Genomic DNA, 23,966 nt, shown 5'->3' on the forward strand with positions numbered 1-23,966 from the left:
AGAGAACTCAAGTAATGACACTGCATTTGGGGACAATCATATCCTCAAGGTCATGCTACACGCATTCCAATCTTTCTAGTATCAGTTGAATCAAAGGGAGCTGGGTGAACACAGACTCCAGCAGAGCCTGGAAATATAGGCACCTTGGTTCATTTGTATCTCTGTTCTTGTCCCTGTGTGAACCCAAAGTTGCAGGCTTTGTCACAAGGAAGATGCTATATGTTGTGTTTTAAATCTCCAGGAGGGCAGCTCCCTCACAGTTCATTTCCGCATCCCCCCGCCCCCAGTGCATCTTCATTTCCTGTGAAGACAATGACTTACTTGCTGGCCCATTCTGACCCAGCTCACTGTCTCTTTGTCCCCACAGAATCTGTACCAGAACAGGTTTTTAGGCCTGGCTGCCATGGCGTCTCCATCTCGAAACTCACAGAGCCGACGCCGGTGCAAGGAGCCACTCCGCTACAGCTACAACCCTGACCAGTTCCACAACATGGATATCAGGAATGGACCTCATGATGGTGTGACCATCCCCCGCTCCACCAGTGACACTGACCTGGTCACCTCAGACAGCCGTTCCACACTCATGGTTAGCAGCTCCTACTACTCCATAGGGCACTCACAGGATCTGGTGATCCACTGGGACATTAAGGAGGAAGTGGACGCTGGAGACTGGATTGGCATGTACCTCATTGGTGAGTAGATTATCACCTTCAGCCCAGCTTGAGGGAAACGCTGACTTACCCAGGCCCACTGACAAGGTGCCACCGAAATAATGATCTTATGTATGTGGTTTCAGTGTTCAACAGGATATGATTCATAATTTGCTTTTATATGTACTTTAATGTTTTTTAAAATCTACAATATCATTTAGACACACAACTGAGTTATACATAAGAGTCTGCCACACTGGAGACCATCAGGGCATTGCTTTGTTTTTCTGCAGATTGCACGATAAGGCACTGTTGCCGTCTCTATTCAATGAAAGAAAATCATGACACAGCAGGTTATGTCATGGTTAAAAACAAACATCATTGCCACTTGAAACTACAGAAACTCTTCAAGTTGTGAATAAATGAATATCAAAAGTCATGTGTTCATAAGACCATAGTAACACCATTACCCCCATTACCCCACCAGTGCACACACATCTAAGTGCAGGTAATTGTACTTTTCTTCCTAACACAATCATTTCATCATGACCTTCAAAATTCCTACTGCTTTGTATTCAGAAGACATGCTGGGATTGTATATACAGTCATGGTGCTGGAGAAAGTTGACTTGATTTACCTTAGGTAAAGTTTCATACTCAAAATTGTCAATGTTCCAAAATTGAAAGTTCATGAAAAGACTTTTTTAATGTGAATTTTCTCAAGTCTGTACAGACAAACTAAATTTTACAAATAAATTGGAAATTGAAGCAACTACTTTATAAAAGTTTCACCATTCTCATTAATTAGTTTTGAAAAAAAATCTTGCAAATTTGAAATTATGAAAATAAGTTACAAGAAAAATGTATTTTTCTTTTATGAGAAAGTGGGTGTGGTAGAAATTGATATGATTATACACAAGCCAATGTGTAAATTTTTTTGGGGGGTGGGGGGGGCGGACACAAGAATCAACAGATCCAACACCAGGTCAATAGAGGCCAAGCCTTCTGCATTCAGTTGGCATAGTACATCATTTACATACTCAGGTGCACAATTCCAGATATAACATCATCAAATAGCAAAGGAAGTAATGGATTGTTATGAGTAGCTTACAACCTGGGCCATTATTATGGTAAAATTAAGGGAATCTTATCTGTCAGGAAAATATATTTGGTCCTCTTAAGTTTCTGCCATCAGCTTGGTTAGTGTATTTACAATAAACATATTAATGTAAAGATGAAGAAACATAACTTTTGAAATTGTTACACAAATAGTAGTTACTAGATAAACAGGACTTCCAAACAGTGAAAATATAATGTTTTTAAAAATTAGTTCTTAAATGAAAGCAGACAGATCATTCTAGGAAAGACATTGTAAACTCACAGCCCACCAAGCATATTTTGTTTAGTCTACATGGTTTTGTTTTAAATTTGATTAATTATTAACATTTAAAAATGCAGAAATTTCACCAGCTTTCTAGTGTCTTTCACAAACACCCCAATTTGGCAGACTCAGCTTGTAATATCATGGGGCTCTAATCAGCTTGGTTAAATATCGTTGCCCCCTTTAGACTGGCCTGCAAACTTTAATTTTGTCAAAGTTCCCCCTCCCACCCACCCTCATTTTAATTTTGAATGTCACTTGTTTAACAGCTGAAGCAATTAGGTTTTTGTGTGTGAGTATACACACACACACACACACACAGAGTTTGAACCAACTATTTACAAAGGTACCTTCCTACAGCTGGTGAGTATTGACACCATTCCTCAAGTTAGGGAACATGGAAAAGGATCATGTTTGGGGAGAAGGTAATGAGCTCAGTGTGGAATTTACTGTTTGTGGAACAAATGAGGTTCCATCATCCACAGCGAATAAACGAACGGTTCTGCAGCTCAACCATAGATTCATGTTACAGCTTTAGATTAGCCTGGGAGTAGATAAGCTACCTTGTGGATTGTTTGTGGAAAAAGCACTAGAAAGTCCCTGTCAGAGAAAGGGGGTAGGGAGAGGCAGAGAAGAAACTCTAAAAGAAGATGGAAGAGGGTGAAAAGGAAGGACCACTAGGAGCTCACACCACACAGGACACTCTTGTCCTGTGAGGATATTGGAAAAAGGAAAGGGCTGTCAGCCACATCAAGTATCACGAAACTCTGTGAATGAATAAGATCTGGTGTTAACATGACATTTTGACTGAGCCAAAAGTAACCACAACTCATCATCTTGGAATCTTACTCTGACAGTTTGTTATTCTCATAGTAGCTACACATACATAACTGTGAAGTTATTTAATGCAGAATGCCAACACTTTCAGTAGCAGAACACTTCAAAAATGATTTTCCCATCCAAATTATCTGTGAATCTTAAAACTTTATAATTTGTGAGTCTTTAGCAATTTATCTTCCAGATTTGCAGTGCCTCGCCAAAGCTCAAGTCATGGGTACAGATCCAGAAATTTAGGGATGGTAATTTCATTTAATCTGTCATTTCCAAATGAGGAGCTGCCAATTGAATGGCTCCCATGGCCACACAGCTGCCTCCCTGGCAGCAGAACTTACGCTAACAATGGGAGCATGTTGGCATTCTGGTGCAACATCAGGTATGGGCCATTCCACATCAGTGGGCCATCAAAATGTCCAAGTAAGGCCAAGTAATGCCTTCAGCATTTTGTGACCTCTAGTACTCTCCAAACAAACATAATTTTCTTCTGTCATAAGAGGGTAAAGATACCATGATGTACAGGGTTCCTACTCAATGACACTCTCACAAAATCGCCAATACTGTCCTTAACCAGGACCATAGGAATCCAGAAACATTAGCATTACCATGATTATAAAGTGAAATAGAATTCATTTGCAGAGTTAAATGAGAACAATACGTGATTCTTTCTTAATGGCATAGAATGGAGAAAGGTCTTGTGATATCATTAATAGGTCACTCTGGTTTAGAATCATACTCTGCCTCTGGCCAGATGTAAGACCTCAGTCAGAAACTGTAATCTAAGCCACAGGTTCTGTATGTCAGTTTTTCATTGCTGTAACCAAAATACCTAATAAGAACAACTGAGAGGAGGAAAGATTTATTTTGGCTAATGGTTTCAGAAGTTCAGTCCATGGTCCTCCGGCTCTAAGGCAGAAACATCATAGCAGAAGGGTGTGGCAGATGAAAACTGCTCAGCTCATGGCTGAGAGAGAGAGAGAGAGAGAGAGAGAGAGAGAAAGGGGACAGAGAAAAGATAACTCTTCCAGGGCATGCCCCCAGTGACCTCCTTTTCTCCAATTAGGTCCTATCTCCCAGTAATTCATTCAGCTATCCATGGGTTAATTCATCAAATGGATCAATCCACTGATGTGGTGAAAGTCCTCATTGATTCCTCCATTGCCTAAAAGCCCCACTTCTGACCCTTGCTACATTAGGTATCAATGCTTTCGAACATGAACTTTTCAGGGGATACTCCAGATCCAAATTATAATAGGTTCCTTATCTCCAAAATGGAGCTTGCTTCTCAGGATCAGTGAGATAACATGCATTTATTTCCTGGCAACCAGTATACAATTCTTGGTTGGTCTTGTCAAGTAGCTTTATTCTCTGAATGCACTGTAGCAAATAGCTCTAATTTCTAGGCTTCTTCAGCCTAGACTTGGCCCTTACATGAGCATTGTTATAGTTGTTCATTATCAACAAAAGCTTCTGACCAAACCATTAGGGACCTGAAGAATGATGTTTTAAGGGTTAGTAAATGTGTAAAAGCTTATCATTTGGTAAAAAACAAGTACATAGGGACAGATAAGTTGGAAATCAGTACCTCTAGAAAATAGTTTTACAATTATTCACCCAGTAGTGCCTACTTGATGTTCACAAATAAAACCTAATTATTCATTTGTTTATACTTAGGGTTAAAGATTCAGCAATACCTGACTCTTACTCACACTAAGGGAATAAGGTAGTATAATTGGTTTAAAGGACATAATGTGATGGATACAATATATATTTCTAACCATTAGAATGTTATATTAATGTAATATTAATGAGAAAGTATCTACACAAATATCTTTACCTCTTTACATTTTGATATTTTAAAATCTAGCATCATAAAACTCTTTTTAAGAATATAAGTTTTTAAAAAGATCCATTCCTTTTACTTCACTGGAAGTAGCCCTTATGAAAGCTGTTTAAATATGAAATAAATATGCAATTAAAATCAGGAAAATATAATTGAATAGGTAAAGTAGGCAAAATATGTTCATAATCTGCAAAAATATCTCTTATTAATCACATTTTTAATAAATCACATTCATTATTACACCATGCTACCCTAATTCCTGCTAGAATTTTTTCATTAATTTAAAACATAATGAAAGTAGAATACATTTATGCATTCAAAATTCTACCTATCAAGAGATACTAAAAATTAAAATTTAAAATTCTCTGAAATTGCATTATTGAAGGTTGCTGATAGACTATGCCTAGGAATGTACACTCTCTTTCAAATCTTCTGGGTTTCTCTACCTGTGTGAGATTAGAGACTATAGTCTTTTTCAAATTGATTCTTTGGAATTTTTTGAGGCTGATTCTGTGACCTGTACCTTCTTGAGGTACATTTTTGTGTGTACACCTGTGTATGTATATATCATTGTGTTAACTGAACCTTATGCATACTGAACTGTGTTCCCAGTTGGTACAGTTCCATAAAAAATGAGGTTACAGGAGTAAGAGTTACCAAAGGACCTACAAAGAGTGTAACTCTGATGTACACAGGTTTCAGTTAACTGGAAACTGTGCAAAGTAAGGGTCACCTCTCTCCTCCTCAATCTCTCTCTTTCTTTCTCTCTCTGTGTATGTCTATGTAGATATACGTAGACAGATAGATATACACATTTATAATAATATTTATACATGTGTGTCTATGTTGTCTGTGATATATATATATATATATATATATATATATATATATATATATATAAAGTTCAATCTTGTTCTATTATTTTTGGGTGCTGGGGATGGAGCCCAGGGTCTTGCACAATTTTGTTTCCTTGTTCTTTCATTTTTTAATGAAGTATGTTAAAAATCTAGCAAAAACTTTTAATCTGTGTCCACTATATTAGTCTCTTTTCTATTGCTAATAAAATAGTAACAGAGATTGGGTAAGTTATAAAGAAAAGAAGATTTCTTTTGGCTCATAGTTCTGGTCCAAGATCAAAGGGCCAAATCTGGTGGAGTCCTGAGGCAGCACAGGGCATCACTTGGCAAGAGATAGGGAGTACTTGTGTGCACACAACAGGTATATGCTTGTATGTGTGAGTCAGATTTCTATTGCTGTGACAAAATACCTGAGATGACCAACTTTTAAAGAGAAGATTTATTGGGGCTCATGATTTCAATTCTTTGTTTTACCCTATTGTTTTGGGGCCTATGGTGAGACAGCACACCATGATGGGGAGCACATAGTGGAACAAAGCTGCTCTCTCATAGTCACAAAGTGGAAATAAGAGAAGAGGAAGGGACTATGGGCCTGCTTTTCCCTTGAAGGGCACACTCCCAGTGGCTGAATGATCGCTAACTAGGCTCCACCTCTTACAGTCCACAACCTTCCAGTAGTACCAAACTGGGGACTAAGCCTTCATTACATGGTCCTTTGGGGGATATTTAAGATCCAAACTTTTGCAGTGTGTATTCTCCAGTCTCTCTCTCTCTCTTCTTGTAAAACCACCAGTATTTCAACATGAAAGTTCCCCCTCATGACCTTGACTAGCCCTAATCACCTCTAAAAGACCCTACCTCTAAACACCATGCTCAGATTAAGTGTCCAGATCTTAATATTTCACAATGCAGATTAAGCTCCAACATGAGTTCTGAAGGAGAAAAACCATGTTTAAACCATAGCATCTACTTTCACATCTATAAATTATATATTTTGTAGATGCTGATGCTGTTTCTTAGGTATACAAATGTTCATGATATTTAAACCTTTTTACTCTGATTTATTATAGCTTATTATTTCAGACTTACTGGGCTCCCTTATAATACTCTTTGCCTTGAATTCTGTTTTCTAAATGCTGAGATTGCTAGTATCTTAGTTTTCTTCTACTTCATGCTTGTTTTCTGTTTTTCCTTCCTATATTGTCAATCCTTCTCTGTCTTTAAGTGTGACTGTTTGTGTGTGTGTGTGTTTATTCTGATCTGTGAGCCTCAGATTTTTAATTGGTTAGGATAGTATATTTACATTTATTGTACTTACTATTATATTAGGACTTCTTTTTGTCCCCTTTCTTCATAGTCTTTATTTAATGTAATTTCCTTTCATTTCATGTACACGAGGATGTATTTCCTGCCTTTTATTGGAATTATCTGTTGATTTACAAGTTATGCCTCTCTTATTATTCTTACAGTGATTGCATTCAATTATCAACCAGTGGTTCTCAACTGAGGTGATTTTGCCCCTCAGGAAACACTTGGTAAAGTCTTAAGCCATTTAAGGTTGTTGGATTGTTGAAGGTACTACTGACATCAACTGGGGGGAGTCCAGGGATGCCACTAAACCTGGTACAATAGCATAAAATAGTCTGATAATAACAAATAGTTATCTAGCCAAAGATAGCAACAGTACCCAGGTTGAGAAACTCTATGTCAGGCTCATATTTGTTTCCCTAAAGGTATTTATCACTACCTTAGAATTTTCTAGTCTCTGCTTAAGAATCCAAGTATATTAGCATATTCTGTGCTATAAGAAGGCACTGGAGGAGAGAAGAGTACTGGAATAAGTGCTAAGGGCCAAATCGTGGTCTCCACCACAATGAGGAATGTGGCTGTAGACATGACAACATCAAAGCAGTATTTTGTTATCCACTCTTCTATTATAGACTAGGATGTGGAAAGCATAGCTACTTTCAATTGATTTCTTAGCAATATCTCTTCTTGTAACAGACTAGTTGTTCTGCCGGTATGGTTCCATATTCCTTTGGTCTTCAAAACTTTCATTTTTTAGACATGGGGACTTTCCTTTATTGTATATATTCCTTATCTTTTCCTGTACATTTTGTCTTCTGGTCTCGTGATTTTTTGAAAAGTTTTCTCAATTAGATTTAACTTCCTAGTCCATTTTCCCTAGAATTTGTACAGTACAATGGAATAGGAGCAGTGATGGACACACAAGTAGCACTCATGGACCGTGTCTTCTACATTGGTCAGTACTCCATGGGGGGAATTCCATGGTTAAATAAAGATGGAAGTCTCTGCCCACCTTGCCCCACTTTTAGGAGATTCACAATGTATAATAAAGGTTTGAGAAGCCTGGAGTAGAGTGACTCACTTTATTTTGTTTAATCCAGCATTCCCTGCATTTTCTTGAGCAAAACAACACTTTTATTTCTCACTAGATTTTTCCAGTTTGGGAAACCATACACAAGGAGTTACGAGATATTACAAACACAGGAACTCAGCCCTTACCCATAAGAAACATTTATTGCTCAGGGTCTTAAAATATAAGAACAAAAGTTAAAATTGTCTTTCCAGCTAGGTACCTGCACATAGAATCTTCTAGAATGCTCCTTCTCCTTCTTCTTCTTCTTCCTCCTCCTTGTACTTCACCTCCTTCTCCTCCTCCTTGTTTAATTTTTTAGAATTCTTCTTTGTGGACACCAATTCTTCAAGAACTGAAGTTTCCCTTTACATCAGACGCCCTATTAGAATATAGAAGAGCTGAAGCTGTATTTCTCAGTCAAGAGAGAAAATGAGTACTTGTTTTAAAGAAACAATATAAAGGAAAAGCCTCATAAAAAGAGAAAGGGACAATGGTTTGTAGGACCTGCACTGCCATTTTAGAATCCCTTCCTAGTACATGATAACAGCACTTCTACATCATGGGCTTAGAAAGGTGAAAGGCAAGTAGATTGTCCCCATATCTCCTTACCATTTTAGTAAAGTCATAGTGGGAGAATCTTTGGAGATTTTTCCAAGATTTGATTATCAGAAAGCATGAGTTACTCTGAGAAACCAAAGCCATGTTGTGCTTCTTCTGATGGGCTTAAGAGACCTGGGAGATGGATAGAGTGTCCTTTATAATTGATTATGAGCTCACTTGCCCATTCTGCTCTTAATGGCAGCAGTGTTTTGTGTCCACTCTTCTATTACAGATTAGGATGTGGAAAGCATAGCTACAGTTATCATTTTTAAGACACATAAGGAGAAAATGCATTCCTCATTTCTTAGGTAAGCTTCACTAGAACTTTCTGGCTAAAATTTTAATAACCTACAAAGATCTTTCCCCTATTATAAACTAGAAGCAGGAGGTAGGATGTTACATACCAGAATAAACATCATCCAGCAAATGTATTCTTATTTTGAGGGACTTAATACATCTTTTTTTGTGTTCTGTACAAAGTGCACAATGACTAAATTTTAAATAGTACTGGTGTAAGCTATTATTAATGGCTTTGCTCATTAAGTATCATGGGGATTTGAAATAGGATGCCCTATTTTTAGCCTAGGCTCTAGATAGAAATAGTGCTTATTAGATGGCCGACACTATTCTGAGACTGCTGCCTATAATAGTTCGTTTAATACAGCAAAAATGTTAAGGTGGGTTCTAAGGTTATCTCCATTTTGTAGTGAAGAAGCTGAGACACAAAAATGAAATAACCCACCTAAGATCACATAACAATGGTAGATATAACCTCCTGCCTCAAGGGTGGCTGTAAATATTGCTCCCACAAAGAGATTTCGGCCCTGATGAAGAACATAGGACAAAGAGCCTCCAGGTAGACATCCAGGAACCACATTCCTCATTGTGGTGGAGACCACAATTTGGCCCTTAGCACTTATTCCAGTTCTCTTCTCTCTTCCAGTTCCTTCCTGTAGCACAGAATACTCTAATACACTTGGATTCCTAAGCAGAGACTAGAAACTTTTCTAAGGTAGTGATAAATACCTTTAGGGAAGAGGTTGACCTCTTAGCAGAGATGGCCTAATCAAGAATACAGATTGTTTCGTTTCATGTGTTAGTTTCATGTGTCATGCATTTGCCAGTGTTATTATTTGTGCCAGGAAAACAGATACTTATCAAGACAAAGTATCAGTCCCTTAGAATGTGTTGTGCATAAAAATTGTACAACAAAGTATATATTTTTCTCTTTAAAATGTGTAAAATTTTATCAGTTTTTTGCAATTCTTCCCACCTACCCCCCTTCCTTTTCTCATTTGTGCTTCTATGGATTCCTTGATACTTAACCCATTTTTATACTTTCTGTATTCCAATGAAATTATCTGTTTTCCTAAACAAATCACCAAATATACTAGAAACTACTGGGAACAAAGATCATGTCTCATTCACCTGCGTATCACCAGGGTTTAGCAATACCGAGAATGGAAAAAAGTATGCAGTGCATATTATCTAATACATGAATGAACATTCTTCTTCTAGATGTTACTGTTTATGAATACCTGACCATATCTACTAAGGTGAATATTCAGGTGATCAGAGTGGATAAATTTAGGAATATAGCACCTCTTGAAGAATTGCCATAATGAGGCAAATTTCTACCTGGGTGTGAAACTCATTATATCTGTACTGAAGACCCAGGGAGCTAGAAAAATATTATGCTTTTTTGCAGAAATGAGGCAATTACTGTAAAAGACATATTATGCAATCATCTTAGTAACCCAAACAGGGCTGTAAGCACACACTGTGAATATAAAGACAGGTAAATTTTGCAAACAAGTGATCTTCCAAAGGATACAAACAGTTCTTGCTGCTAAGGAAGCAGAGATGGTGCTCCTCTGCCCAGTCATCTTTGCAAAGAAGGGGCAGCTCAAAATGTGCAGTCAACATAGTAGATTACAGGTGCATTTGCTAGTTTCTCTCATTTACTCCTCCCTTGAAAGGCTGAAGTTTTTACTACCAACCCCTCACTTTGCAGATGAGGAACCTGAGGCTGTAGACATGACAATATTGGTAAATGGCACAAAAATCCTCAAGCTTTCCTTTTTGAACATTATCATAGCCTATTTTCTCAGTCCAGCCAAATGCAGGGTGAAAAACCTCAGGGTATCCTAAGAGGAAAAAAGACAACCATGACCTGTTTCTCTGCAGAGCCTTGACTCTGGTACTATCTTCAGTCTCAGATTTGGACACTCAAAACATGGTTTTCCCCAGAGACTCAGATCCAGCTAGCTCAGTTGATTACTTTCTAGTGAAGTGAAAACTACAAAAGCCTCATAAAATCAAGGTAAAATTCATATCCCTAGCTTCATGTGCACTGAGAATGTGGGGTCTGAAACCAAGGAGGTACAGTCAATTTGGTCTTTTAGGACCTGTTCACTCCAAGAATGTGGCATTTCTCTCTGGGCAATGGGCTTTAAGACATCAGCAGGTTGCAATGTGATGAGAAAATAAAGAGCAGAAAATGAAAACCCACAATCACTTATTAGGTGCTCCCAGTACCTCCAAGCAGTAAGTGCTTCCCTACCTCAGCCCTCCCCACACCCAGCTTTATTTTCCACCCATGCAGCTCTTCTCATCCTTCAGTGGTCTCTGACTACCCTGTTGGACTTCTGCCTTGTCACTTTGTCAAAGCACCCTGTTCTCTTCCTTTGTATCTCTTATTGCAAGTTACAATACTACATTTATTTCTTTGCTTTTTGTTTAAAAGTGTCTTCTTAATTGTTTGTAAGCTTCAATTTATAACCATATTGGTTTTGCCCAATACCATGGCCCTGCACCTTCCTCAGCATCTGGTAGATAGCTGGATCTTAACTGTTGAATGAATAAACGACTGCTTGAGTCAGGAAGGCATGGGAAAATAAGTTCATGGATGAGTCTCATAGACCAGATGATTATGCTGCCCAGGTCAGAGAAGAGACGATATGGTCAATGAGAACTGGCACCGAGATACAAAGCATGATTAAACATTTTCTTTATGTCTTATCCTCAATCTCAAATGAGATTTAGCTGGTATAATCTTTTGGAAGAAGACTTTTTTTTTATCTATTCTAATTTGTTATATATGACAGCAGAATGCATTTCAATTCATATTACACATATAGAGCACAATTTTTCATATCTCTGGTTATACACAACAGAGTCACACCATTCATGTCTTCATACATGTACTTAGAGTAATGATGTCCATCTCATTCCACCACCTTTCCTATTCCCATGCCCCCACCCTTTCCCTCTATCCCCTTTGCCCTATCTAGAGTTCATCTATTCCTCCCATGATCCCCACCCCCCAATCCCCATATAAATCAGCATCCTTATATTGGAGAAAACATTTGGCATTTGGTTTTGGGGGATTGGCTTACTTCACTTAGCATTATATTCTCCAACTCCATCCTTTTACCTGCAAATGCCATGATTTTATTCTCTTTTAATGCTGAGTAATATTCCATTGTATATATATATATATATACCACAGTTTCTTTATCCATTCATCTACTGAAGGGCATCTATTTTGGTTCCACAGTTTAGCTATTGTGAATTGTGCTGCTATAAACATTGATGTGGTTGCACCCCTATAGTATGCTGTTTTTAAGTCATTTGGGTATGGACCAAGGAGTGGAATAACTGGGTCATTTAATCTACCTAATTTTCCAAAGAATCTCCATACTGCTTTCCATATTGGCTACACAAATTTGCAGTCTTACCAGCAATGTATGAGTGTGCCTTTCCCCAACATCCTCATCAATACTTATTATTGTTTGTATTCCTAATAGCTGCTAATATGACTAGAGTGAGATGAACTCTTAGAATAAATTTGATTTGTATTTCTCTAATTGCCAGAGATGTTGAACATTTTTTCATAAATTTGTTGATTGCATATCATGTTCTAAGAAAGGTCTGTTCAGTTCCTTAGCCCATTTATTGATTGGACTATTTGTTTGGGGTTTTTTGTTTGTTTTTTTTGTTTTTTGTTTTTTGTTGTTGTTGTTTTGGTGTTAAGATTTTTGAGTTCTTTATATATCCTAGATATCAGTGCTCTCTCTGATATATGTGTGGTAAAAATTTGCTCCCATTCTGTAGGCTCTCTATTCACCTCATTGATTATTTCTGTTGCTGAGAAGAAGCTTTTAGTTTGAATCCATGCCATTTATTGATTCTTGATTTTAATTCTTGTGCTATAGGAGTCTTATTTGTCAAAGCATCCATCCTGACTTCCATATTAAGGAAGTTGAGGCCTAATCTGACATGATGAAGATTTAAGCCTACTTTTTCTTCTATTAGGTACAGGGTCTCTAGTGTAATTCATAGGTCCTTGATCCACTTTGAGTTGGGTTTTACGCATGGTGAGAGATAGGGGTAATTTTGTTTTGTTGCATATGGATTTCCAGTTTTCCCAGTACCATTTGTTGAAGAGCCTATCTTTTCTCCAATATACATTTTTGGCACCTTTGTCTAATATAAGATAACTGTAATTATGTGGGTTAGTCTCTGTGTTTTCTATTCTGTACCACTTATCTATCACTCTGTTTTGGTGCCAATACCATGCTGTTTTTTTTTTTTTTTACTATTGCTCTGTAGTATAGTGTATAGTGATGCCACCTGCTTATTCTTGGAGGAAGACTTTCATATGTGTTTTCATACATATATGAGCCATTCAAAGTGCAATGAACTGTGATTATTTCTGTTTCCAGTGAAGTTGAAGAACCAGCTATGTGATCATTTCCAGGAATGTTGGGTGGGGAAAAGATTCCTGCACTAAAAAGAGGTGGGTCCTGATGGTGTCTTAGGATGCTTCCAGCTCTCTGATTCTATGATTCCAGGTGTTTTTTTCTGCTGTGAGCTGGGAATGACATTCACATCCTTTACCCTTTTTTTCTTTTTATTTTCCCCCCTCTAAATTAGCTATTGACTGATATGTTTCTCTGCTCTACTTTTTTTTGTGAATATAGATGAAGTCTTGTCTGAAAACTTTCTGGACTATAAGAACCGTGGAGTCAATGGTTCTCATCGGGGCCAGATCATCTGGAAGATTGATGCCAGTTCTTACTTTGTAGAACGTGAGTACTTTTACCATTCTTGTGCAGCAGACATGGCTGATGCAAAATTCAACTGCTCTGTTCTTTGCCTTGTGGTCTCACTTCCACCTAGAAATTTGCCATGTAAAACAGAGAAGTAGATTAAATGAGATCCTTAAAAAGACTTTTCAGTAGTGAGTAATGAGTTCTAGAACAACTGGGTAACAGCCATACAGACCAACCCAGAGGGCCACTCTAATACCAAAGAAAACTGTTCTTCATATTCATCAGCCTCTAGACCCTGGATGCTTTGGCTCATATCCCCTGACTTTTATTTCAGGCTTCTCCAATTTTGATGTGCGGGAGACCATATCTTCTCAACATGTTCCCTGTCTAAGTTTTACCTTTTCCTGATCCAGTGATTCAAGGCTCTTAACCATTGCCCCACTATGCTGATAATATTCCACACTTTTTTCATAACCTTTGGCTCTTGCCACAACTCCACAGAATGGGGATCACATGTTAGTAATGCCAGACAAGTTCTTTGACTCCTAATCTACAGACATTTCTGGGTGCATAAACTTGGTGTTGTTTATACTAGCAAAATATTATGCTAAGCAAAATAAGCCAATCCCAAAAAAAAAAAAAAGGTCAGATGTCCTCTCTGATATGTGGATCTGAACACACAACAAAGGAGGGGTATAGGAAGAATAGAAGTTCAGTGGATTAGACAAGGGGAATGAAGGGAAGGACAGGGGGACAGTAATAAGAAAGACAGTGGAATGAATCTGACTTAACTTTCCTATGTACATATGTGAATCTCCACATCATGCACAATCACAAGATTGGGATCCTAATTAGAATTAGATGTACCCCACACTAAGTCAAAATATACTGTACTGTCATGTATAACTAAAAAGAACAAAAAAAATAATGATGAGAATATAAAAAGGGTCCACAATCTGTGCTAAGAAGTTATAATAAAACCATCTCTTTAAAATAAAATAACTGAGTGAAAGCATATTCAAACTGGGTTAAGGAGCAATAACCTATTTTAAAAAAAGCAAATGGCTTAGAAAGGGCATATTCAAAATAACTGAACACTTTAGAAAAGTGACGTTTTTAAATGTTCTTGTGCAAACTTGAAAAGATTCTTGTCCTCAGTCCACCTGCTGAATTAACAGTGTCTTGTTTGGGGAAAATGAATGAAAGGGTGAATATTTATATTTTGTATATATATCAAATGAGTTACCAATACATTAAGAAACTGTTATTCTATTCTAATAATAGAAGTTGTCAAGTTATAAAAATTGACAAATTTAATTTGTAAAAAGCAAAAATTTATCAAGACAATGATAATGAAATTTTTCAAGACAATGAAAATGATTAGAATATTAACTCAGGGGCACACATATAAATCAAGTAAATTAAAAAGTTACAATGAATAAGGAGTCTAAGGAGTCTAAATACATTAAAAATTATATATCACATACTATATAAATTTATATTTCTATGTAAAATAATTATAATTTTTAAAAATGTATGATTGAAAATGGGCCAAATTAACAAGTAGGGAGAATTAGATTTTAAAATGTTCTGATATAGCTATCCTTTATTAACACATCAAGACATCAAAGGTTCTCTTGCTGTAATAAAAATGCAGAATCCAGGCCATTTTCCAGAAAGTTACAGAAGTGTTTGTTATGATCCAAAAATAAGATTCTTTACAACCTCCTGATGGCAATAAACACATTAACCTAATTGATAAATTATACTTTTGTCTTAAAATTAAGAATAATTTGCTAACATTGAAACTTATCCAGATTTTATATATTGAAGTATAAAAAAAAGTCACTGTTTCTACTTGGAGATTAAATTAAAATAATAAAACAAAATGATATTTTCCTTTTATTTTTATTCTTTTTTTTCCTCTTTTATTATTTATTTTAATGAGAGTGGAAGTATATTGCATATGACCTGGAGTCTGTCATGTTTTAATAGCATATTTCTTTGGGGGTTATGATTCAATTTAGAAGCAGGTAATTGCTATTGATTTATACAATTTTTTAAATGGTCTGACTAAATCAGATTTTGAAAGTACCACCAAATTAGAAGTATTCTAAAAACATATTTTCTGTATTCTCCAAGGAGTTAACATACATGATAAAAGACAAAAGAATCATTTCCTATTCTCTGGCATGATTTTTCCTTAGAGGGCCCCTGGGATCTGTCTACAGTAATAATGATGTGATATGAGGTCTGGAGAGATGCAGCGTTTAGCACGACAAAAGAAGGAACCGGTGAAATTTTAACTCTACCCATCCTGATAAAATCCTACAGTGGTGTTTTGTTATAGTAATTCAGTGTTGATTTTTTACTACATGAAGTTGGACTCAGCAGGCCAGTCTCAAACCTTCAAAGGAGTTACAGTAGGCCTTGTTGACTGCATACTCCTATCAGAAGTCTGGATCTCAGTCCCAAATCTGCTGTGCATCCCCCTGATCATCAAACTGTAGTAGGAAGAACCAAGCCGTGTGGCTAGAACAACTGCTCACTAACACCAGTCAGGGGTCCTCCTTTCTCCACCCACTCTTGTGTTCTTATCACTGTTTAGGCACCCCCTTCTCACCTCTGTCCAGGTATAAACAACAAACTGGAGTCATGTGACTGCTGTGCCTTGTCTTCCTGTGCTGTTCCTGGTCTGTACCACCTGTCTACTGATCCTGTCTCAATTCTCAAGTCAGTTGATATGAAGCCGAGGGGCTTTCAGATTCAGCTGCTTCCCCATCTCTACCCTTGCTTTCTAGTGTGGAAAAGTGATCTCGATTCATACCAGATTCTCTAAAATTTGTCAGAAGAATATCCCTCAAATACCTTTTTCAGCACATCATTTCCCAATCCTTTTCCATCACATTATCCATCTTAGTCTATTCAAGCAACCGTAACAAAACATCTTAGAGAGGATAAGTTATCAATAATGGAAATCTATTCATGGAGGCTGGGAAGTTCAGATCAAGGTATTAGCAGATTCGGTATCTGGTGAGGACTAATTCTCTGCTTCAAAGATAACACCTTGCTGTGTCAAAGAAGGGGCCAAAGAGGATAGAGAACTTCATCCCCTTTTATAAGGGATTAATTTCATTTGTCATCACCCCCCACCAAGGCCCCACCTCTTAATACTTTAATATTGTCAATTAAGTTTTAGTTTTGGAAATTTTGGGGAATACATTCAAAGGATAGCATCACTCCAAATTGAAACAAAAACAGGAAAAACAGTGGTCCCTGATTATACATAACAGAAAATCTAAGCTATTGATCCTACTGTAAGTTTTCAATGACACCTCTCTGAACATAGCAAGGCAAGAGTTACACACGTGGGTCTGACAAAATTGGCCTCATCACCCTCAGTTTCAGCAGATGGCTTCCGAGTGAGAAGTGGTGTCTAAGGAACCACTGTGGCTCATGGTCTCTTAGACTCTAAGCTTCTGGTTTCTTTGTCTATAAAATGAAGATAATATACTTCCCCATGAGGTGATTCCATGCAAACCACCTGAGAAAGTATGGGTGATTCTCCAGGCATGCATCTGGGACAGAAAGCACTCAGTAAACACCAACTGGACTGCTGTCATTACAAGGCTTTGGACTAGGAATTGTGAGTGTTGCTCCAACACAGCTCAGGGCAGGAATGTACAGTCAGCTTTGATTTCTGCTCTGGAAATAGACATCTTGATGTCTTAGTGACAACTGTGATTTAAATGGCTATATGCTGAGAATTTTCTGTGAGGGAAATCCTTTGCAGCCAAATTTGGAGACTGAAGGACGTTGAAGGAAAAGCAGGGCTCCAGAAGAACTCGCTGACTTCCTTTCATTAACATTTCTGACACGTGATTTCTCCTCCATGGAAAGGAAGAAAGACTAGCATTACAGGAACCAGAGGCAGCCAGCTCCGTATGAGATACAGGGAATTTGTCAGACCACAATCCAGATGGTCAATGTGACATGTTTCTAGAACCTTTTATTTGAATTTAGGCAGGTCTTCACCAGGACTATTCTTCCTTTTGGGTCAATATGACCAGGACTGTACTATGGGCTTCCATTTTCAATCATATTTTATTATTTTTAGCAAGAAGTCTCAATTTGTGGTGCAATAACCATTTGGTCCATAGACTCTAAGCCCTTCAGAGGCTTTCTATTAGGAACACGCATGACTCCTTATAAATATTTGCAAGACAACAGCTATATGTGTGTGTGTGTGTGTGTGTTTGTATATATATACATATATCTTATTTTTAATTATATAACTCCATGGAAACCATGCTAAAGTGAAATCATGGTTAAAGTTGCATTGCATAACAACCATAAAGGAATTCCAGTATTGCTTATATTCTTACTTGTGTTCCTTAAATTTTGAGAAAAATATTCATGGTTCACAGTAATACCCTTATATTTTCTTTTTGATCAGTGACCTTTCACCATATGATTTCCCTGGTGTCCTTCCCACCTAATCTTCTCCAGAAGGCTACCTCTGATCCTAACTACACTCATGTTGTCTTTCTTCTCATTTCCTTCAAATTTTGCTTTAGAAAACATAAAAGAAATAATCTTGCTAGGGAAAAGCCTCCTGGGGTGATAGGGGAACAAATCTAAGCCATAAAATCCATAATCATTCACTCGTTAGCAGACCAGAGTGAAAAGGATAGAAATATTCATACACTAATAATTTTGTCCCTTTGCTATTATTGCATATCATGTGATATCATATTATACATCTTGTGTGCTAATGGAGTATACAAAGAATATAAAAGTAATTAAAATTAGAATTGCTTAGAGATAGCTTTTTGGACTAGGTCTTCACAAAAGAGAAGGATTAAAGGGCATGGCCCTGATGGGCAGAGACCTAAGCAGAACTGGGCAGAGGAGACACTTCCAAACTGTGAAGGACGCAGGGAGCTGTGACCGTCTGGCATTCAGCTGAGAATTATGTGAAAGATCAAGGTGCTTAGATTTAATGTGACATAGATTACCACTGTTACTTTGTTTTTGTTTTTGTTTTGTTTTTTGCTTTTAGTTTTAGGATAATGTGATTAAAATGGTACTATTTGTACCATGTAACTTAAAGAAAATGCATCTGCCTTTACTAACCACAGTAATCACAGCTGTAGTTTGCAGCATGTGACAGAAGGCAGGAAGAGGACTGAGAAGGCCATCTGGTCACTAACTGGTCATCCTTTGGCTACACTAGACTGCCAGAGGCAAAACTAAGAGCACAGTGTTTCTAACTGATCAGGGGATATGAGACAGTGGGGCTGTGACAATGGAGGTCAGAGGTCCAGGTGGGAAGACAGAATACAGGAATAAGGGGACATGGCAGGCTTATCCTGAAACCGTTCAATGTGAGAAGCCAAACTGTTTCAAGCAATCCCTTCTTATCATGTCAAGTATTCCAATACATCTGGGGAGCATTAAAGTCAACCTTCAGTCCATGGGAGTCTCAGTCTCTGAGATTAAATAACAAAGAGTGACTGGCCATTATTACAGAAAGACATAACCAAATGATTCAATTCAGATTCACAACAATATAAAAGGTAATTCTGGCTTCTTGTCAAAATATCTCAGATTCTCCCAACAAGACGAAAACTCTTAACATAAATAAGTGGTCAAGATCCTATTCACCCATGCTTAGACTTTCCTAGAGTAACCTTGAGTTGCCATCCCTCTTAATCTGATAGGGCTGGAAGCCTCCTAGGAACTGTAGGGAATCACAGTTTCGGATCAGGAAATGAGAGTTTCATTCCTGCTCACCAAGGCTCTTGAATTCCACCAGAGATATGTTAGCCAACTTTCTATCTTTGTAAAGAAAAATCTCAAGGCTGTTGTTGTGGCTCAGTGGTAGAGCTCTGGCCTAGCATGTGGGAGGCACTGGGTTCGATTCTCAGCACCACATAGAAATAAATGAATAAAATAAAGGTCTATCAACCACCAAAAAATATATATTAATAAAAGAGGAATATCTGAGATAAGTAACTTATAAAAAGAAAAGTTGGCTAATAGTTTTGAAGGTTCCAGTCCATGATCCATTGGCCCCATTCCATTGAGCCTGTGGTAAGGCAGCACACCATGGCAGGATGGCAGTGGTGGGGAGCATGTGGTGGAGCAAAACTGTTTGCATCATGATCCAGGAAACAAAAGGGAAGAAAGGAAGGGGCCAAGCCCCTCTTCAAGGTCATACTGTTAGTGACCTCAGGACCTCCCACAGGCACCTTCTCTTAAAGGGCTATGGAGACTCCTAATAATGCCACTATGGGGACCAAGTCTTCAACACATCCTCCTGTGGAGGATATTCAAGGATCAAACTATAGCAAGGAGAGACAGGCACAACTTCTTTCTGTACTTGGCTCTGGTGCAAAGATTGATCACCATCCATGAATTCTGGGTGAATTTGACCAGTGGAAAGGAAGGACTAGCTTTTGGGGGCCAGGTAGCAATGGAAAGTACTAAAAAGGCACTGAGGTGGAGAGTAGTGATGCGGTGAGTCTGAGGTAGGTAAGAAAAAAAATTACTTAAAAAAAAAATAATAATCTCTTGAGCTGGGGTGGTAGCTCAGTGGTAGAGCACTTGCCTAGCATGTGTGAGGCACAGGTTTGATTCTCAGCACCGCATATAAATAAATAAAGATCCATTGTCAACTAAAAAAATATTAAAAAGAAAGAAAGAAAGAATCTCTTTTCAGTAGTGGTTGTGAGCCTCCATCATAGCAAGAAGGTTTGTTCCAAAATCAGGACAGGGAATGCAAGAGAACCAACTCTAACACCTTAAACTATGCAGCAATACAATACATGTTCTCTTAAATTATTCAAAAACAGCTACTTCATTGTGTAGGAATAATCATATAACTTTCCTGAGAATTGTATTATCATAATTGGAGAATGTCAAAATGTATCTGTAAATATTGCAAGTAAATGTTACATGTGGTATATAAAAATCTATTAAAAATAATATATAAGGCATCCAAGTTAGGAAAGAAAATAAAACCAAGTGCCATTTGTTTTCAATGAAGTTTCAAATTCAGTACCAAGGGACTGATGCCTTAACTTTTGAAGGAGACGGCATCCTTTATTTATTGTTGCAAAAACTTCTTTAATAAAAAGGATTTTTAAAAATTTTAAAAAAGAAAAGAAAAATTCTGGGGAAGGATCCTGTGGCCCAGAGGTTCTAGGCAGTGTAGCTATGGGCCTACAGAGCACAGAAAGCTCCTGAAATGCTCTCTGTGAAGAAACATCCTAATTAGCCTTGCATTCTAGACATTTTATCTTGGCAGCAATGTGGAAAGTGCACTGAAATGTCCTAACCCTGTAAGCCTAAGACCCACTATGGCTATGGCACGAAAACAGGTGAGAAATAAGAAGCCCATTAAATGAGAAAAAATGGAAGAGGATGAATTAGAAAGAGTCTTAGGTGGTATCTTAACATGGTTTGGTGAGGAGCTGGATAATGTGTGTGAGGGAAGAGTAAAGTCATAGAAGGAGCATTGGCCTGGTTAAATAACTCATGATCCTAGTCTAAAAAAGACATCTTAATTTGAAAAATTAAGATGCCAAATTGAGGTTGAAGTGTCTCTGGGGAAGAATGCAGTAGTCAGGTAAATGGCCTTGGGTGCTCATGAGAAGGATCTGGCTTAGAAAGAGATGGGAAAGGAACAAGGGATGTTTGAACTGGAGTACTTTGTTTAGGGAGAGCATAAAGTAGTGTTTCTCAAAATGTGGCCTATTGAAAACTGCAGGGGATTCATACAAGTACTTATTGGATGTGCAGATTCTATAGGCAGAGCCTGGGTTTAGCTATCTGGGGTTAGTAGCACCATGGAAGAACCTAGGAGGGACCTCACTGTGCTGTCAAATCCAGGACCAGAGAATAACAGTCATTGTGTTAGTCAGCTTTCCATTACTAAAACAAATCCCTGAAACAGCATGATGGGTGGAGGCCCATGAAGAGTCAGAAAGGATCATGATCTAGAAAATGGCTGGGGAGTCAGGCCTTTTCCAGAAGCACTTAACCAACTAGGGACAGGATGCCTGGAAATGTGGGTGGAGCAGCTGGAAGGTGTAGGATAGAGATGAAGAGATGGGAAGAAATGTGCTTCTGCTGACCACTCTACAGTGCCCTTTTCTTAACACGAAGGGAAATAATAAGAAATTGGAAAAACATAAGAGTGATTTTAATCTCTGTAAACATGATAAACTTAGAACTCTCAAAAAAAAAAGAAAGAAATTCTCTCCATCCCTCTCAAAGCACTCTATACACAAAATAAATCTCCTTTGCACAATATTTAGCCAGGGTTGCTGAGGCCCTCCTTATCTCTGACCCTTAGAAGGTTTCTACAATATGAGGAGAGAGAATTATGCCTGTTTTTATTTTTATAAGATGGGTACACATGATAGCTTCCTCTGAAGGCCTGTGGTAGGTGAGGGCAGCAAGAGGCCAAATTTGGTAGGCGCGTATGTGGGGCAGACAGAGGACACTGACCTACCTAAGATGCTGTGTCTGGACCTGCAGCCAGGTGGGTAAGGCAGTGTCTGAAGGGCATGGCAAGCTGATCACCACAGTGTCCAATTAGACAGACAGACGTAGCAGATGGGAACAAAGGTGGCTCCGGTCATTCCAGGAGGGTGACCCATGCTCATCCCTGGGAATCTGTACATAAGCCACAAGATCTGACCCTGAGCTATGGTGTAGGTTAAGGCTGTTATCCTGAGTAAAATGATAACAGTAATTCCAGCACCTAAACATCTCTGTTTTCCTGATATCTTAAGCACCACCCTAAGGACATTAAACATATTGCCTCATTTAATCTTTATAAAAATCCCAAATAGCTGATCTTTGTGGATGAGGGACCTGAGCTACAGGAAGTTAGTACAGCTGGTGCAGTAGTCACAGGTAACACACAGTTGGTAGGACAAGGATTTGAACCTAGGCAGTTTTCCTTCAGAGCCTGCTTGTCAACCCCATTATGTCCCCATAAAACCAAAGTAGGCCAGTAAGGGCACCCACTGCTAGGATGGAGATTTGCTACAAAACCCCAGTCTTATGGAGGGTTGGGGTGCTGCCTTATATACTGGAGATAACTTTGAAGTAGGAGTTATTCCTGGGGTTTTACCTCCCTAGTATGGTTGGAAAGGAAATTATTTGGACATGAGATTGGGAAACCTATTCCCCACTGTGCTATCAAATCCATGACCAGAGAATACAGTCATTGTGTTAGTCAGCTTTCCGGTATAAAAACAAATCCCTGAGTTAATCAACTTATAAGTAGGAAAGATTTATTTTGGCTCACAGTTCGGAAGCTTTCTGCCCATGAAGGATTAGCCCCATTGCTTTGGGTCTGCGGTGGCATAGTGTGGTGGGAGTATGTGGGGAGAAAGCCTCATGGCCAGGTGTGAAAGAGACTATCCCCTTAAAGGGGCACATCCCCAGTGACCAGAAGACTTCCCACTAGGCCCCAGCTTTATTATTATTATTATTATTATTATTATTATTAGTTGTAGATGGACAAAATACCTTTCTTTTATTTATTTATTTTTATGTGGTACAGAGGATCAATCCCAGTGCCTCATATGTGCTAGGAAAGCATTCTACCACTGAGCTACAATGCCAGCCTTAGGCCCCCAGCTCATAAAGGTTCTCTTACCTCCAATACTGCATCAAGCTTGGGTCAACGCCTTTAACATATGCACCCTCGAGAGACATTTATCCAAACCATAGCAATGGTAAAGATAGATTTAAAACCAACTGCTGGAAAGGAGATCTGAAAGAAAATTTGAGATATTTAATGCATAGCCTTCTTCCCAACCAGATTATTCCGAGAGCTCAGAATGCCCACCATAAAACGGTGTAGAGAAAGTCACATTAAAAGACAGGCTACCCAGGATTTTCATCACCTTCTCACACAGAAATCCAGAATCTCTTTCACTTTGATGTAGTTGTTATGTATGAATTCTGTTTGCATATGCATTTATAAAACTACTTATTCCCTACAGAAAATTTGAGGAAAAGATCAAAGCAAAAACTCATCCATAATTTCAACACCTAGATACTATTTTAAAAGGTTTTTTTTTATTGCTAGCATCTACCCTTAGAGGGACTTAATAAATATTTATTCAATTAAAGAATTAATTAAGCTAGTGCTTGATATTTTGGTGTAGGAAGCATGATACTTAGACTCAAAGACAACAACCATTAAGTCTAATCTTTCCCACAAATGGTTATTGAGATGAAAAAGTTGAATGTCGCTGCTAGAAGAATAAATATGGTGGAGAGAGGGGGCCAGGTAGTCTCTGGGTCAGACCTATGACAAGAGAGTATGATGAGAAAAAT

At 38.1% G+C, this 23,966-nt stretch overlaps 1 protein-coding gene across 1 annotated transcript in view; it reads left to right on the plus strand.

Annotated features, from left to right (window-relative positions):
* The first annotated feature begins 370 nt into the window (after positions 1 to 370).
* Hecw1 (HECT, C2 and WW domain containing E3 ubiquitin protein ligase 1) overlaps positions 371 to 23,966 on the plus strand; it is a 240,400-nt gene continuing 216,804 nt past the window's right edge. The window contains exons 1-2 of the mRNA XM_076864225.2: positions 371 to 692; positions 13,530 to 13,637. Coding sequence (XP_076720340.2) covers positions 404 to 692; positions 13,530 to 13,637 — 397 coding nt within the window. The 5' untranslated portion in view covers positions 371 to 403. The remainder of the gene's footprint in view (positions 693 to 13,529; positions 13,638 to 23,966) is intronic.

Source organism: Callospermophilus lateralis, chromosome 1 (assembly GCF_048772815.1).
Source record: "Callospermophilus lateralis isolate mCalLat2 chromosome 1, mCalLat2.hap1, whole genome shotgun sequence".
Lineage (NCBI taxonomy): Eukaryota > Metazoa > Chordata > Mammalia > Rodentia > Sciuridae > Callospermophilus > Callospermophilus lateralis.